The sequence below is a fragment of the Kogia breviceps genome, chromosome 5 (genome assembly GCF_026419965.1).
Source record: "Kogia breviceps isolate mKogBre1 chromosome 5, mKogBre1 haplotype 1, whole genome shotgun sequence".
Taxonomy (NCBI): domain Eukaryota; kingdom Metazoa; phylum Chordata; class Mammalia; order Artiodactyla; family Physeteridae; genus Kogia; species Kogia breviceps.
This window is the reverse complement of record NC_081314.1, coordinates 78,025,902-78,041,287: the sequence shown is the minus strand read 5'-3', so window position 1 is coordinate 78,041,287 and position 15,386 is coordinate 78,025,902. Positions and strand designations below refer to the sequence as shown.

Below are 15,386 nucleotides of genomic sequence, written 5' to 3'. Positions count from 1 at the left end.
TAGTACAGAAATGGTTAAATACATTATGGTATTTTTATGTTCCATGAAGTTGTGTAGCTATAATAATGAGGTGGGTTAATGTACTAATATGGAAAGATATCTAAAAAATTAGGTTTTAAAAAGCAGTTTACAAAATATCCTAACAAGGTAAAATAAACCAATCAGTTCACGGGTATTATTTGGAAATGCATAACGAAAAGTCTAAAGCTTACAAACCTAAATGTTAACAGTATTTACATATGGTGTAGAATGGGTTTAACAGTAGAAGGAAGGAAAAAATTCTAGATTCTCATCTTGACTTTTCCACTAAATTAATACTGGATACTAAATTAGGCATTCTGCTCTTCAGTTATAAAATGAGGTGGTTGGAATAGAGTAATGCTGGTGAAGACCGTATAGGTACAGTTGCAGTTAAACATGTTCTTTTCCTAGGCTCTCTGCTGAGTCAGATGCTTATTATTGTTAATTCTAGCTTCTGTTTATTTTCTTCAAAAGTAATTTCCACTTCCTGACCTTTGCCTGATTCACAGTGGACATAGTTTTGGTGTCCAGCTTTGGTGACTTTTTCTTTTAGACCTTTTTCAACTTTATTAAAATTTTTAGGATAAAATTGTTTAGAATAAAATGCTTCCTGATAATTTACCCTCTACTTGTGGGAAGTAAAAGTTAAAAAGTGAGAGTATATAACATCATCAAAATATTTGTAAGCCCATTCTGGTTTTCTTTATTAATACATTCTTAAAAATTAAGAGGCTGAATACTCAAACATAATTAGTTAAATCATATTCAGTAAACTCTTAAACAACCCATGGACACCATTAACTCAAGATGTTTTATTTTGTTTTTTAGCTGACTTTGGTTTCTGTGCCCAGATCACCCCTGAGCAGAGCAAGCGAAGTACTATGGTTGGAACGCCATATTGGATGGCACCAGAGGTGGTTACACGGAAAGCTTATGGCCCTAAGGTTGACATCTGGTCTCTGGGTATTATGGCTATTGAGATGGTAGAAGGAGAGCCTCCATACCTCAATGAAAATCCTTTGAGGGTAAGACCAATTAAGCACCAGCCTTATTTTAAGAAAAATAATTTTCTCTAAATCATTTATTTAGAACTTGCTTTTGCCAGGCACTGGCCAAGAATTTAGGATACAAAGTTAATAAAACCTAGTCTCTGCCCTCACTCTACATCTAAAAATCATTTGCTTCTGGCTTATTGAGTTGAATGTGTTAGGTAAAGAGTTTGTAAATTTTTGGTAAGCAGTATGGTTTCTAAATTTGCACATAAGTAAGAATTTGGTCACTTTTCTGCAAAATTAAGGGACTCTAGATATATCCTTCAGGTTGTTGACTTTGAACCTTGGCCTCCTGTACCCCCAGGTACAAAGAGGAACGCAGGATCACATCTGTGAGAAGGCTGTGTAGATGGCAGTGTTAAAGCCCATATTCAAACAAAAGAGTGAGGGTTCTGAGAAACAGATGAAGTCAGTAGACTTTAAACAGTTATGTATGTATTCTAGCAGCTGAGGTGGAGAGTTCCATCTTTCTTTCTTTCTCTTTTATCTTTTACTTCTTTTAAATTATCATATATGACTCAATATCAGTAGTTAATAAGGAAATGCAAATCAAAGCTCAACAAGATCACTTCACCCTTACTAGAATGACTGTAATCAAAAAGGCAGACAATGATAAGTGTTGGTGAGAATGTGAAGAAATTGGAACCCTCATACATTGCTAGTGGAAATGTAAAATGGTACAGCACTTTGGAAAACAGTTTGACAGTTCCTGTAAAAATTAACTTTTGAGTTACCATGTGACTTGGCAGTTCCACTGCTAGGTAAATAACCAAGAGAATTAAAAGCATTCATCCACCCAAGAACTTGTACACAAATGTTCATGGCAGCATTATTCATAATAACCAATAGGTGGAACACAGGGAATTTTTAGGGCAGTGAAAGTATTCTGTATGATACTATAATGGTAGTTGCATGACAGTGTACATTTGTCAAAATCCATAGAACTGTGCAATATAAAGAGTGAACCCCAATGTAAACTACAGACTTCTGTTTAATGAAAGTGTGTCGGTATTGGTTCATCACTTGTAACAAAGTGTACCATACTAATGTACGATTTTAATAATGGGGGAACTCTGTGTGTGGGGGGGGGGTGGTATATGGGAGCTGTGTACTATCTGCTCAATTCTCTGTACATCTAAAACTTCTTTAAAAAGTCTATTGAGGTTTTTTTTTTAATTCCATTTCTAGGAATTCAAAGACAATAGAGAATTACATAAAGAATACAAGGATTTTCCAAAGGGGATTGACTAAATTATGAAGCACCCATATAATAAGACACTATTCAATTCAGCCATTAAAATAATTTTGTAGATCTAATCTGTTATTATTGATAGTAATGATGAGGGTGGGATATAGCTAGTTTTGTTTCGGGTTTTTGTTTGTTTGTTTTTTAAGACTGTTTTTTTAGAGCAGTTTCATGTTCACAGAAATATTGAGAGAAAAGTACAGAGATTTCCCATATACCCTCTCCCCCTACACATGCATAACCTCCCCCATTATCACCATCCCTCACAGAGGGTATTTTTTTTTTTTTTTTTTTTGTGGTACGCGGGCCTCTCACTGTTGTGGCCTCTCCCGTTGCGGAGCACAGGCTCCCGACGCACAGGCTCAGAGGCCATGGCTCACGGGCCCAGCCGCTCCGCGGCATGTGGGATCTTCCCGGACCCGGGCACGAACCCGTGTCTCCTGCATCGGCAGGCGGATTCTCAACCACTGCGCCACCAGGGAAGCCCGAGGGTATATTTCTTAAAATCATTGAACCTACACTAACACATCATTATCATCCAGAGTCTATAGTTTACATTAGGGTTCACCCTTGATGTCATATGTTGTGGGTTTGGACAAATGTATACTGAATAATGTGTCCATTATAAAAGTATCTTAAAGAGTATTTTCATTGCCTTAAAAATCCTATATGTTCTACCTGTTCATCTATAGCTATATAGATATAGCTAATTTAAAATTTCTTAAAGCAGTTTCAACAAATCCCATTGTTTTGAAATGTGATATGACTTGGAAAAAAAATCTTAAGAAAGATAAATGGGATACTATATGTGGATGGTGGGATTGTGGTCATTTTTCTTTATACCATTTTATTATAGTGGTAGTTTTATTTATCAATATGTTTTTATAATCCAAAAAAAGAAAAAGGTGAAGATAATTTTGAAAAAGAAGTCAGGGAAATGTAACAACTAAAAATAAAGTGAAAAATATCAATTGAAATGGGTAGAAATAATAACCACACTTTAGTGTGTATGACAATTGTCTTTAAATACGTACCATAAACTTTAAAGTACTCTCTAACTTTGTTGAGCTATCTTAAGTATGTCAGAGTTGTTCTTCTATTCTTAGGCCTTGTACCTGATAGCGACTAATGGAACCCCAGAACTTCAAAACCCAGAGAAACTTTCCCCAATATTTCGGGATTTCTTAAATCGATGTTTGGAGATGGATGTGGAGAAAAGGGGTTCAGCCAGAGAATTGTTACAGGTGAATTTGGAAATAATACTATTTTGGGAAAAAGTTGACTTTTTTGAGTAACCAGCAGAAAGTTTACATAGGGTTAGTAATTACATTTCACTATTTATTCATTACCAGCAGCATGGCAGCTGCTGCAGTTCAGGATTTTATCTCCTGGGAATAAAATACCCGTAATACTGGGATAAATGTATGAGTTTTTCATATTACCAGTTCTCACACCAGTTCATTGCAGGCATGGGTATCTGGGTCATTTAACTGAGATTTTATAATATGAGAAAAACTAAAAAAACTACACTTTCGACCATAAAAGTGATGTAGTGATTATGTTGATTTTATATAAGTACTGAAATATGTGTTTGTTAAATAAATTATGATCCATAAAGTAGTCTTTGGGGCTTAATTGAAAGGAAATATTTGGCTTCTAAACTGGTGACATTTACATTTATTTCCCCCCACTCTTTCTGACAGCATCCCTTCCTGAAACTGGCCAAACCATTATCCAGCTTGACACCACTGATCATGGCAGCTAAAGAAGCAATGAAGAGTAACCGTTAACATCATTGCCGTGGCCTCATATTCTTTTTTCCATTTTTTAAAAGAAGTCTTTTAATATATGAAAATTATTATTCTTTTGGGGTTTAAAGAAATGATCTACATAACATGGAGGAAAAAAACAAGCTACTATTTCCTAAAGACAACCAAGAAAAAATTGCAGAACAGAATGACAACTTTCTATTGAATCCCTTCTTTAGGGTCCAAAAGGAATTGTGGACTGAATCACTAGCCTTACGTCTTTCAGCAGAAAGCCCATCAGGGCCATTTATCATGCTTGAGATTTGCATTTTATTTTGCTGACTTCATTATAATAGATCCCATTCATTGTCCCTTTTGGGGTATTTTCAGTACTTGAATGGCAGATTTGAGTTTTTCAGAGTATGTGTTTTATCTGCTAGTCTTCTTTTCTTTCTTCTTCATAATTTTCTTTTCCTTGACTTGCTCCTTTTGAGTTGCTTTGAGAAATGTTTCTTATGCCTAAATTGGAGGCAAGTGTGATAGAAATTATGTAGCTCCTTATATTGGCAAAGGAGTTCAGTATGGTTTAACTTTGTATAGAAGTTAGAACCAGCTATTGTTACCTGTAATATTTCAGTTCAGAATTTGAACTGAAGGAAGGGAAGAAAAGTATGTGATTTTTACCTTTTTTAACAAATGTGAAAGAATCAGTTTTTAAAATTTCATAATAGTGAGTTGTTTGGCATTTGTTACATGTATAGAGAGAAGACTAATAATCTATATTTATAACTAAATCATTGAAACAGAAAAAGAATCCCATTGACTCTGCTTTCTTACATTTTGTTTTTCTTTCTATGTCCTCTTCAGATTTGGCTTCAGGACTTTGGTTTTTGCCACTACTTTCCCCTTCCCTCTTTTTTTCCCTTCATTTTGGAAATAAGTTTCTGTATATGTTGTAATTGTAGCTAGTTTGTTTTTTAATTAACCCTTTCTCACCCTACTCCTCCCCCCCTTCCCATGGTAAATAATATAATAACCATTGAATTTTCAGAATTTAAAAGTTAACCTTTCTTTTTTTCCATTTAAAGGTAAAAAATATTTGGAGCTAGCAGAGACAAAGTGAGAGGCTTGAACCTTGGTGAGCCCTAAAATAGATAAGATTATATTCATGAAAGAGAAATGTCAGTTACTTAGAGATGCAGCTTCTGACCAGTAAACTATAGAGATTTGTTATAAACATTGTTCCCAGCCCATTACCAACATTTTTACTGTCTGTGAGAACTTAAATGACAAAGTACTTCTTGGTAAATTCATGGGTCATTTGAGATGTTGAGTTACTTTAGAGTTTTTTCAAATAAGTAAATAATATTCATGTAAAAAACTGGAGAAAGAAAGAATAATGAAATGTGCTTGTTGATAGCAATACATTTTTTATTTTAAAGATTTAAAAAAGGTCTGTGACCTGTAACATTAATTATTAGAGTGCCCTCTCCTCTCCCTTCCCCTCCTCTCCTCTTCTCTCATCATTTTAATTGTTTGGCTTTTGGAGGCAGTATTGTCCCTTCTGACATGCCAAGAGCCACATGAAAGAGAAAAATATGTGCTTTGGTTCTGGCTTTTTGTTCCCACCATTAACTTCTATTTGACTTCATACCTACTTGCCATCTTGCAATAGTACAAATCATGAATAAAAATAATTTTGATGTTTTGGAGTACATTAGGAGAACTTAATATGAGTTTTATTTCCTATCATTCCCATCGTATCTGTGTTAAGATACAGGTATAAGGATAGAAATGGCTGGTGGGTTTTTTTTTTTAATTGGTAATACAGGAAGGTTTTCACAAAAATAAGTAAGATAATTAGTGAAACTTGTATCTAGAGCACTTAATAGTTTGTTTTTAATTTGATTCTTGATTTCATTTTTCTCTGGATTATATTGGCCTTCTACAGCTATTACTAAATTACTTTACAGAAATAAGCTGGTTTATTTCTGGTGGAAAGCTACAGTATCTCTTGAGTTCCAGATTTGAGCATTCTTTGTAAATAGTTGTCTGGATGGATTATGATAAAGAATATGCTACCAGTGAAATAGAAAACCAAGTAGATGGTATAAGACTGTGATCCTTATGACCACTCTAGAAGGCACTTCCATGTGTAAGTCATAAAGGCCATGTTCACTGAATGCATTGCCAATGCCCCATTTTTATGCCTGTGACTCAACAAAGGTCTTTTCAGTTTATAGAAGCAGATTGGGGTTTGTATTTACAACTTCCTTGATGGTTACCTGCATGTCCATTGCTGGCAACGGACTTTATCATTAAAACCTGACTCCTAGGTTAAAGGGAGCTACGCTGTGGTTTATTCTTTACTTACTTGGATAAACTAACTTGTAATAGAAATGTACTTTGGTTAATTCTGAAATGTGTCAATTTTTGAATAATCTTAAAAGCAATACAGAATTGTGATTTATTAATTTTAAATTAAAATGTTCACATGTTGTTGCAAGAAAAATTATATCTGAATCAAGATTCATGGTTTTTTTTTAATAACTGCCTTTTGTATTTACCTTTTTGCCATTACTTTAGAATGAAAATTCCCATTTAAATCTAAAAATTACCTTAGTAGTCCTCTTTTGTTATTAAGACAATATTACTGTAGTATTTATTATATTTCAGACTCCCTGGCAGTCTAAAAGTTTCCTTCTCCTCTTGTTCCTTTTGCTGCTTTTAGGGACAGTTAAAACTGGGAAACCATGAAAATATTGAATATTTCATCCTACGTAGAATAGTAAACAAGTAGAGTGATTGTGCTAGCATAAGAGACTAAGGCTAACACAACTCTGTTTTCATGTGTCAAGTGCCTGGCACACAGTACAAATTCTCTTCTCCTCAACATATAAATATTAAGCTGCTTAAAATGTATCTAGTTACCACCATTCCTAAATGACCTGTGCCTTTAATAAGCAATTTAAAACTACCTATGAGTATTTCTTTGTAGGGCTCACATAAATACATGTTTGTTTATATATACTGTATTCTAGCCAGAATAATTTTAGATCTGATCAGGCAGTAGCTATAGTTAGAAAAAAAAAATGGGTGCTTAAATTTGCATCCGTTTTTTAATCTAAAAGTTTTAAAATATACTGAGATCCATATCCAGTGAAATGTCAAAAAATCATTATGGAATATAGCTAAAATCCAGATTAAGATTCTTTTGGGGTTTTTTTTAGTGAAATTATAGTAATATAAAAAGCAGATTGTCTTCCTTGTCTCAACTGCTCCCACAATAAACAACTAAAGTCAGTTTTTCCACAGTGTGTGTATATGAGTATGTGTAAGAAAGGGGGAAAAAATACACACACACACACACACACACACACACACACACACAGATTTTATTTCTCACTAACACATTTATTGACCACTTTGACAAAGACACTGTGGTAGATATTGTGGGAATTACAAAGGAGAACCAAGCACTGGCCTGGCCTTGAGAGAACTGAAGTCTTTCTCATTCACCATTCTAGAATGTTGCCAAATGAGAGAGAAAGAAATGTGTGATAATGCTGTCAAACATCTTTGGTAGGAATGTCTTGTGGTTTTTTTTGTTTTGTTTTGTTTTGTTTTTGTTAGATAGAAATGGAACTAAGTGAAAGTAACTTGTCTTTTCTGTTTTGTCTTCAAATTTTATATTGACTTTTATTTTTAATTTAATCCCATTCAACTATTTAATTGTTACATTGACATTAACTGCTGTATTTGATGACCTTGTTCAATAATTTTGTTCTTTCAGGGCTAGAAATAAACTTTTTAAAATGTTCATTTTCCCTTTTCCTAAACTTTAATTCTTTCTTTAGATCAGAATAGCTTAAAAGAATAAGTGTAATAGGTTTTCAAAGAATGTTCTCGTATTTTTAAGGATGAATATCTTTTAAACATGTCTTGGCACCATGAATGTATTACAGAGCTCCAAATTAGAAAGGTTTTCAAAAATTAATGAGTAGTAAGCATGAGCCTTCGCTCTTCTAAATCAGTTTCAGAATAAATTTGTTCAAAATGTTCTGGCTATCAGACCCAGGGAAGCACTTCTGATCTGTTGAAATACCTTCAGTAATTTGGCCTGAAATTCTAATGCTTACCTAGGTGAAGTAATAAGAATCTTACTAGAATTTTTGTGTTCAGTGCACCAAGAAATCTTTAAAAGTGCCATACGTTAAGGCATCACTTCATTATATGCATTTAATTTGAATGTTGGATATGCTGACATGGAGAACAGGTGCATTATAGAGAGTTCACTATGAAAAAACAAAATTATACATTTTTTAGCCTGGAGTGGGGGGTTGTAGGCAATGACTGCACAAAATATATTCGTTACAATATAAAACTGCTTTGTGCTATTCTGACATTTGTATTTCTTAAACTATAGCAAATGTCCAAAACATTTGCCTAAGAAAAGTTCAAAAATGCCTAGATTATTGATTTTATTGAAAAGCACTATTTGTAGGAGCTTAACACATGCTTTACTACTATTTTGATATTTGTGACATTTTTTAAATTAGGGAATTATTTATGCAAATCATTTAACAAGTTTTTATTTTTTGAAGAGGAGGAAGAGTAGAACAATGAAGGGAAAGGTCTTTTTTGACCTTTATTTTAGGTTTTTAACAAAATAATATGCACAGATTAAAAAGTCAGATAATTTTAAAGGAGTCATTATAAATAGTGCCAGTCCCCAGCTGCAGACTTTCTCACTGCAGAGTCCTGATCCACAGAGGCATCTGCTTTTAACTTTGAGCTGGTTTTAGCATGCATTAATTTTCAGATTTCTATATTACATACTTATACAGGCATTTCTTTTTTTTAACTTTTTTAATTTCTTTTTTTAAAAATTAATTTTATTTATTTTGGCTGTGTTTGGTCTTAGTTGTTGCAACACGGGCTTTCTCTAGTTGTGGCGAGCGGGGGCTACTCTTTGTTGCGGTGCATGGGCTTCTCATTGCGGTGGCTTCTCTTGTTGCAGAGCACGGGCTCTAGGCGCACAGGCTTCAGTAGTTGCAGCATGCAGGCTCAGTAGTTGTGACACACGTGGCATGTGGGATCTTCCCGGACCGACGCTCAAACCTGTGTCCCCTGCATTGGCAGGCGGATTCTTAACCACTGAGCCACCAGCAAAGTCCTACAGGTATTTCTTGACATTTCTGTATTTTACTTTTTCTGGAAACTTCCTGTTATGACAGTTGAGAATTTAGTTACTATTATACCATCCCATTTTCCCACTTCTACTCCCTCTAGTCTCCCAATTAAGAAAGGTGGCAAAGTTTTATTTGATTAGCAGTCAGTTTTTACCTTATGACTATGTGGCACTGTTGTTCACTTGAGTTGAGTAATTTATTATCACATGTTATTTCTTGTGCACCTCTTTGCTTTTCTTATTGTTAATTTTGTCTTTTTGTTTCCTTTGAAAGTTTCTATATTCCTATCACTAAGTTTTTCCAAACTCACTGCAAAAGCCCTCTCAAGACAATTTTCTAATGTCTTGGATAAGGACAGTTCCTTTTTCTTTCTGGGAACTTGATTAGGGCTCCAGTTTGGGCTCTTTATCTGCAGGCCTTCTGCCCTCGGGCATCTGAAACTCAGTTTCACTTTTCTCCTGAGTTTAGATCCTTTGTTTCCTTTTGCTTGGTTTATTCCTCATTTTGGAGAAGTACATCTTTCATTAGTGTCCTGGAGAAGTACATCTTTCATTAATGTCCTGAGGAAGGGTGCATATAGGTTAAGATTTTTTCAGAGCTTGCATATCTGAAAATGTCTCACATTTAATTGATAGTATAGGATTTTAGATTGGAAATAATCTTCCTTGAGAATTTTGAAGTCCCTGCTTCATTATCTTAAAAACCTGCCATTTCTGATAACATCTTTATATGTAACCCATTTTTCTGCCTCTCTGGAGCTTTTGTTCTGAAAATTTACCATGAAATGCCTTGGAGAGGGTCTATATGTTTAGCTTTTGGCAGGCCTTCATGATAACAGACTAATTTCCTTCAGTTCTGTTAAATTCTTATATTATTTCTTTAATAATTGCCACTTTTTTTCCCCTGTTATTTCTTTCTGGAATTCCAGCATTAATCTCCTGTTTTTCTTATCTTTCCTGCTTTCCATCTCTTTGCCTTTAATTTTCTGGGAGAATTTCCTTGATTTTGTCTCTGACCCTTTTTTGAACATATATCAACTATCACTTTTTTTGTTGTTTTACTTTTTTACTTATTTATTATTACTATTATTATTATTTATTTTTTTGGCCTCACCACGCAGCTTGCGGGATCTTAGTTACCCAACCAGGGATTGAACCAAGGGCCACGGCAGTGAAAGCACCAGGTCCTAACCACTGGACCAGCAGGGAACTCCCTCACATTTTTAAGATCATTCTTGTTTTCTGATCTTTTTACAGCCTTCTGTTCTTATTTCATAAATTCAGTATCTTCCCTGGTGTATTAAAGAGTTTTTCCTTAGCTCAAGTTGGCATAACAAAACACATACACTGAGTGGTTTCAACAACAGAAATCTATTTCTCACAGTTGCAGAGTCTTAAAAGTCCAAGATCAAGATGCTGGCAAAATAGGTTTCATTCTGCGGCCTTTTGGCTTGTAGGTGGTCACCATCTAGCTGTGTGCTCACTGGACCCCCTTCTGTATATGTACACTTGGAAAGAGCAATCTCTGGAGTCTCTTCTTAAAAGGACACTAATCCCATCAAAAGATCCTACCCTCATGACCTCATCTAACTTGAGTTACCTCCCAAAGACCCTATCTCCAGTTTCCAATACAGTGGGGGGTAGGGCTTCGATATATGAATTCGGGGGCAGACACAGACATTCAAGCCATAATAGGTCATTTTTTTAAAAGAGGTTTTTTTTTTTTGTGGTACGCGGGCCTCTCACTGTTGTGGACTCTCCCGTTGCGGTGCGCAGGCTCAGTGGCCATGGCTCACGGGCCCCGCCGCTCCGCGGCATGTGGGATCCCCCCGGACCGGGGCACGAACCCGTGTCCCCCGCATCGGCAGGCGGACCCTCAACCACTGCGCCACCAGGGAAGCCCTAAAAGAGTTTTTTAGTTATCTCCAGGTTTTTTTTTTTTTTTTCCTGGGTTCTTTTTTAAAGTATGACACTGTCTGGAACTGCACTAAACATTTCACATTGATTTTTCTCAGTGGGCCTCTTGGTGCTGCCCACTGCTCATTCATTTCACTCCTAGGTCTTTTTTTTCCCTTTCTCATTTTCTCCAAACTATCTCATGACTTCCAACCCCTTTATCCCACCATCCCAACACTTTCTTCTCCCCTACTGCCAGAATTCTCTGGGTTTTTGACTTTGACTTCTTCCTTTTAGTCTCAGTGAAAGATGTTCTTCCTCTCAGTGGCCAGACTCACCGGGGACCCATTCTCAGTATTCCACCACCTCCCAGGTCTCCAGGCCACTTTGACTGATCCTAACTCTCCTATACCTTTTACCTGTGCCTCTGTTCTTTCCAACCTTCAGCAAAACAAGCATGCTCACCTATCTTTCTTTTAAAACAGTTTCCTTTGACTTTCCTCAGGTAAACTTGTGAAAAGAGGAGACCAAACTTGCTGTTTTTCTCATTATCATATTGCATCTACTGTCAACATGTCTTTGAAACTATCCCTACAAACATCTCCAAATCACTGAATTTCCAAGAGATTCTCAAAACATCAAAAAGATGACTTCCCTAGGGACTTTTCTGGTTGTCCAGTGGTTAAGACTGCGCTTCCAATGCAGGGGGCCTGGGTTCGATCCCTGTTCAGGGAACTGGATCCCACAAGCATGCTGCAACTAAGATCCCACATGCCGCAACTAAGGCCCAGCACAGCCAAATAAATAAAGAAATAAAGCAAAAAACAAAAAAGTCACTTCCCTTGACTGTTAACTAGCGTGCTCACTGGTGTATTTGAGAATTTCTAAGATTCTACTCGTTATCAGTCTTCCTTTATGCAAAATAGAGGACTTTTATTCCTAGCTTTTTAAAAATGCTGTGCCCAGATATTTATTTTGGGCTAAGGTCCAGAATGTGATGCAGGTATGGATTTGGTAAGCTTTTAATCAGTAGGGTTCTGTTTTCACCACTGAATATAAAATATACAAGTAGCTCTTGGTAAACTTAGCAATCGGGAAGGAAGAGTGGTAAGGATAAAAAAGAGAAAATTCTTAAAAATCTCTTCAGAACGTAATTTGTACTGTACATTATTTGAGTAGTCTTAAAACGTGTGTTGTTCTTTGAGCATATTAATGTGCAGAGTGATGGAGGAAAGCCAGCCCAGCCTTAAAAACCAGTCATAGATTCTTGGTCAGAAATTAAGAGTTGATGAGTATAAAGAGATTTTTATAGCCTGTGTAGTGCTGATTATAACTTTTTAACCTAGGCATCTTAGTTTTTGTTTAGGGGAAAAGACTAAAAATATTGCCTTTCTAGAAAACAAAATATGTTCAGAGTATAATGACAGGCTTTGTATAAATTTGTAACCCATGAGATTGATTATTTTGAAACGAACAACACTCATGTGGATATATAACTGCTGGTATACTCGTTACTTTTTATCCACAGATCCCAGTTTGTGTTCTGTAGCAGATGAAAACATTCATCCAAGTTGTGCTGCCCTTTTTCTTTTTAAGCAATCAAAATGGAGTAACAGTGCCACATACATTCTTGTCTTTCATTTTTAGATCTGTAGGTATATACAGTATTGCCATGAATGCACTGCCAAAAAATGTTTTTCTCTATTTCTTAATGAATTACTTTACCTTGACTTCTCCTATATTTAAAAACAGAAATGCACCATTTTCAAAAACTATTTGATCTGTCTGGGCCATAAGATTAAGGAATGTCTAACAGTACAATCTGATTCTGATTACTTTAATATATTGTCTTTAAAATATTTAAGGAGTTTTGTGATTGAAGCTAGAAGACCTCTTAATCACATTCAGTATTCCTTACACTTTAGGATACTATAAGTTTTGCTGCTAGTAACTTTGTTGAAGAGCTTTGTTTTTCAATAAACTAAAAAAGAAAAACTTTAACCATTTGACTTTTTACTACAGACATTGCCACTATTTTGATCACACTCTTCTTGGTGATACAAGAAGTATTTAAATGTTTTGCCTTTTCTTTTGTTCATCTGTAGTTCTTTTGGAGTATGTTCTAAGACCACGGATTCATTGAAAAATAAGTTTAGGCCATAGGCTGTTGAATACATAGATCAGCCACTTTCATATAACTTGCATTGTCAGCCAAGCAAATACTTTTCCACTTCCTTTCATCTATGCATGTTTTACTGCTGATACACTTCACTGTGTGCCACTGTGTGTCCTGTTTCAGTATTTATTTTAATGACTATGCACAGGTGACCATGGTCTTGACACAAGAAGTTTTAAGTACTTGAGTATTTCTCGCTGCACATTTTTCATCAATAAGCATTGTAAAACAGAACTTTATTAAAGCTTTTTTTTGTAACTTGCTTTCATCATATAGTTATTTGTGCTTAGGAGTTTCTTCTAAATAGAAATAAAATTGGAGTGTATAAATTTTGCTGCCAATGGGAGAACCAGTAATGCTTTTAGTTAGTAACAGTATTACTCTAGTAGACTGTGCACTGAAAATTGTTGCTGTGAATTGGTGGTTTTCTGTTTGTTTTGGGCGATAATAAAAGTGCCTACATTATAGGGATTTTTTTTTTAGGGTCAAATGAATTACTTTCACATAAAATGCTTGGAATGTGCCTAGCACATATTTAGCACTCGATAAGTGTGATCTATCACTTTTTTTTTTTTTTTTTTTTTTTTTTTTTGCCACACCGTGTGGCATGCAGAATCTTAGTTCCCTGACCAGGGATTGAACCTGAGCCCCCCTGTAGGAAGTATGGAGCCTTAACCACTGAACTGCCAGGAAAGTCCCCACCTATCACTTTTTTTAACCATATTCATTGGACAGCCCTTTATGACAATGCAGCAGCAGATAGGGGGCTAATGAACTGAGAATGCTGCACAGAGCTATTTGCCCTTTCCCCCACCTCATCTTTTAGAAAATATATGCATAATATATCTTAAGGAAATTATATTGCAAATATATGAAGACATCCCCAATACATCATTGTTTGGTAACATACTGTGAAATTACATATTTCATTTTATAGTATTGCATAACTTGCAATATGAGACACTCTGTATTATAGTTTGGATAATCATTTTCCTGAAGAGATTTAAAAAGAAAAAGAAAAATGTTCTTTGGGATTGGTTTATATATCTATTATTAATAAGTTTGACTGTAAGTAACAGGTACCCAAGAGTGACTGAACAAGCAGGAATTTTAAGTCACATCAAAAAAGTCCACTGGTAGTTTGGGTTGTCACAGAGTCCAGCGATGCCACCAAGAACTTGGGCTTTGTTTGTATTTTCACTCCACCATTCTTCACACGTAGGCCTATATCCTATGCCTGTTGCCACACACATGCACAATGGCTGCTCCACCTCCAGTCTCAAGTCAGGCAAGAAGAAGAAAGGTGGGCAAAAGACAACGAGGAAGGCAGGAAGGAGTAGTGCATGTATCAGTAAAGAACATGTTCACAGAAACCCTTAGTTTCTGTCTCATTGACCATAACTCTCATTTGGCTTCTCCTAGCTGCAAGAGATTCTGGGGAAGAGTGTTTTTAAAAGCTGGGCACATTGCCTCCCCAGGCAAAATCAGACTTGTTAGTAAAGAAGGGGGAATGGATGTGGTATACAGCTGTGGCCACCATAGCTTGCATGTGACAACTGCACAGTTTCAACTTCTTATTAACTCTTCCCCTTAGTCTGTTCATGCTACTGTAACAGAATATCATACACTGAGTGGCTTATAAACAACAGAAACATTTCTCACAGTTCCAGAAACATTTCTCAGTACAAGATCAAGGTGCCAGCAGATTTGGTATCTGGTGAGGTCCCTCTTCCTAGTTCATAGCTTTGCTTCTCACTATGTCCTTATATGGTGGAAGAGGCAAAGGAACTCCTTGGGGGTCTCTTATAGGGCACCCTCATGACCTAATCATCTCCCAAAGGCCCCACTTCTTCATACCATCACATTGGGGGTTAAGTCTCAACCTATGAATTTGGGGGGAGACAAACATTCAGTCTCTGGCATCCCCTTTCACATCTGTTGTCTCCTTTGATACTACATAGCTCATTTTTAGATAGAAGGAAAAGGGTCAGAGAGGCTGAATAAATTTACTCAGTAATGACCCAGCTAGAATTTCAGCCTTTCCATTACCCATCAA

The 15,386-nt window shown here is 35.9% G+C and overlaps 1 protein-coding gene across 2 annotated transcripts in view; it reads left to right on the top strand.

Moving 5' to 3' along the window:
• PAK2 (p21 (RAC1) activated kinase 2) overlaps positions 1 to 6,582 on the top strand; it is an 82,563-nt gene extending 75,981 nt beyond the window's left edge. For both annotated transcript variants that reach the window (XM_067034306.1, XM_059065229.2), the window contains exons 13-15: positions 850 to 1,046; positions 3,426 to 3,563; positions 4,023 to 6,582. In XM_067034306.1, coding sequence (XP_066890407.1) covers positions 850 to 1,046; positions 3,426 to 3,563; positions 4,023 to 4,109 — 422 coding nt within the window. In that variant the 3' untranslated portion in view covers positions 4,110 to 6,582. The remainder of the gene's footprint in view (positions 1 to 849; positions 1,047 to 3,425; positions 3,564 to 4,022) is intronic.
• The last annotated feature ends 8,804 nt before the right edge of the window (positions 6,583 to 15,386 follow it).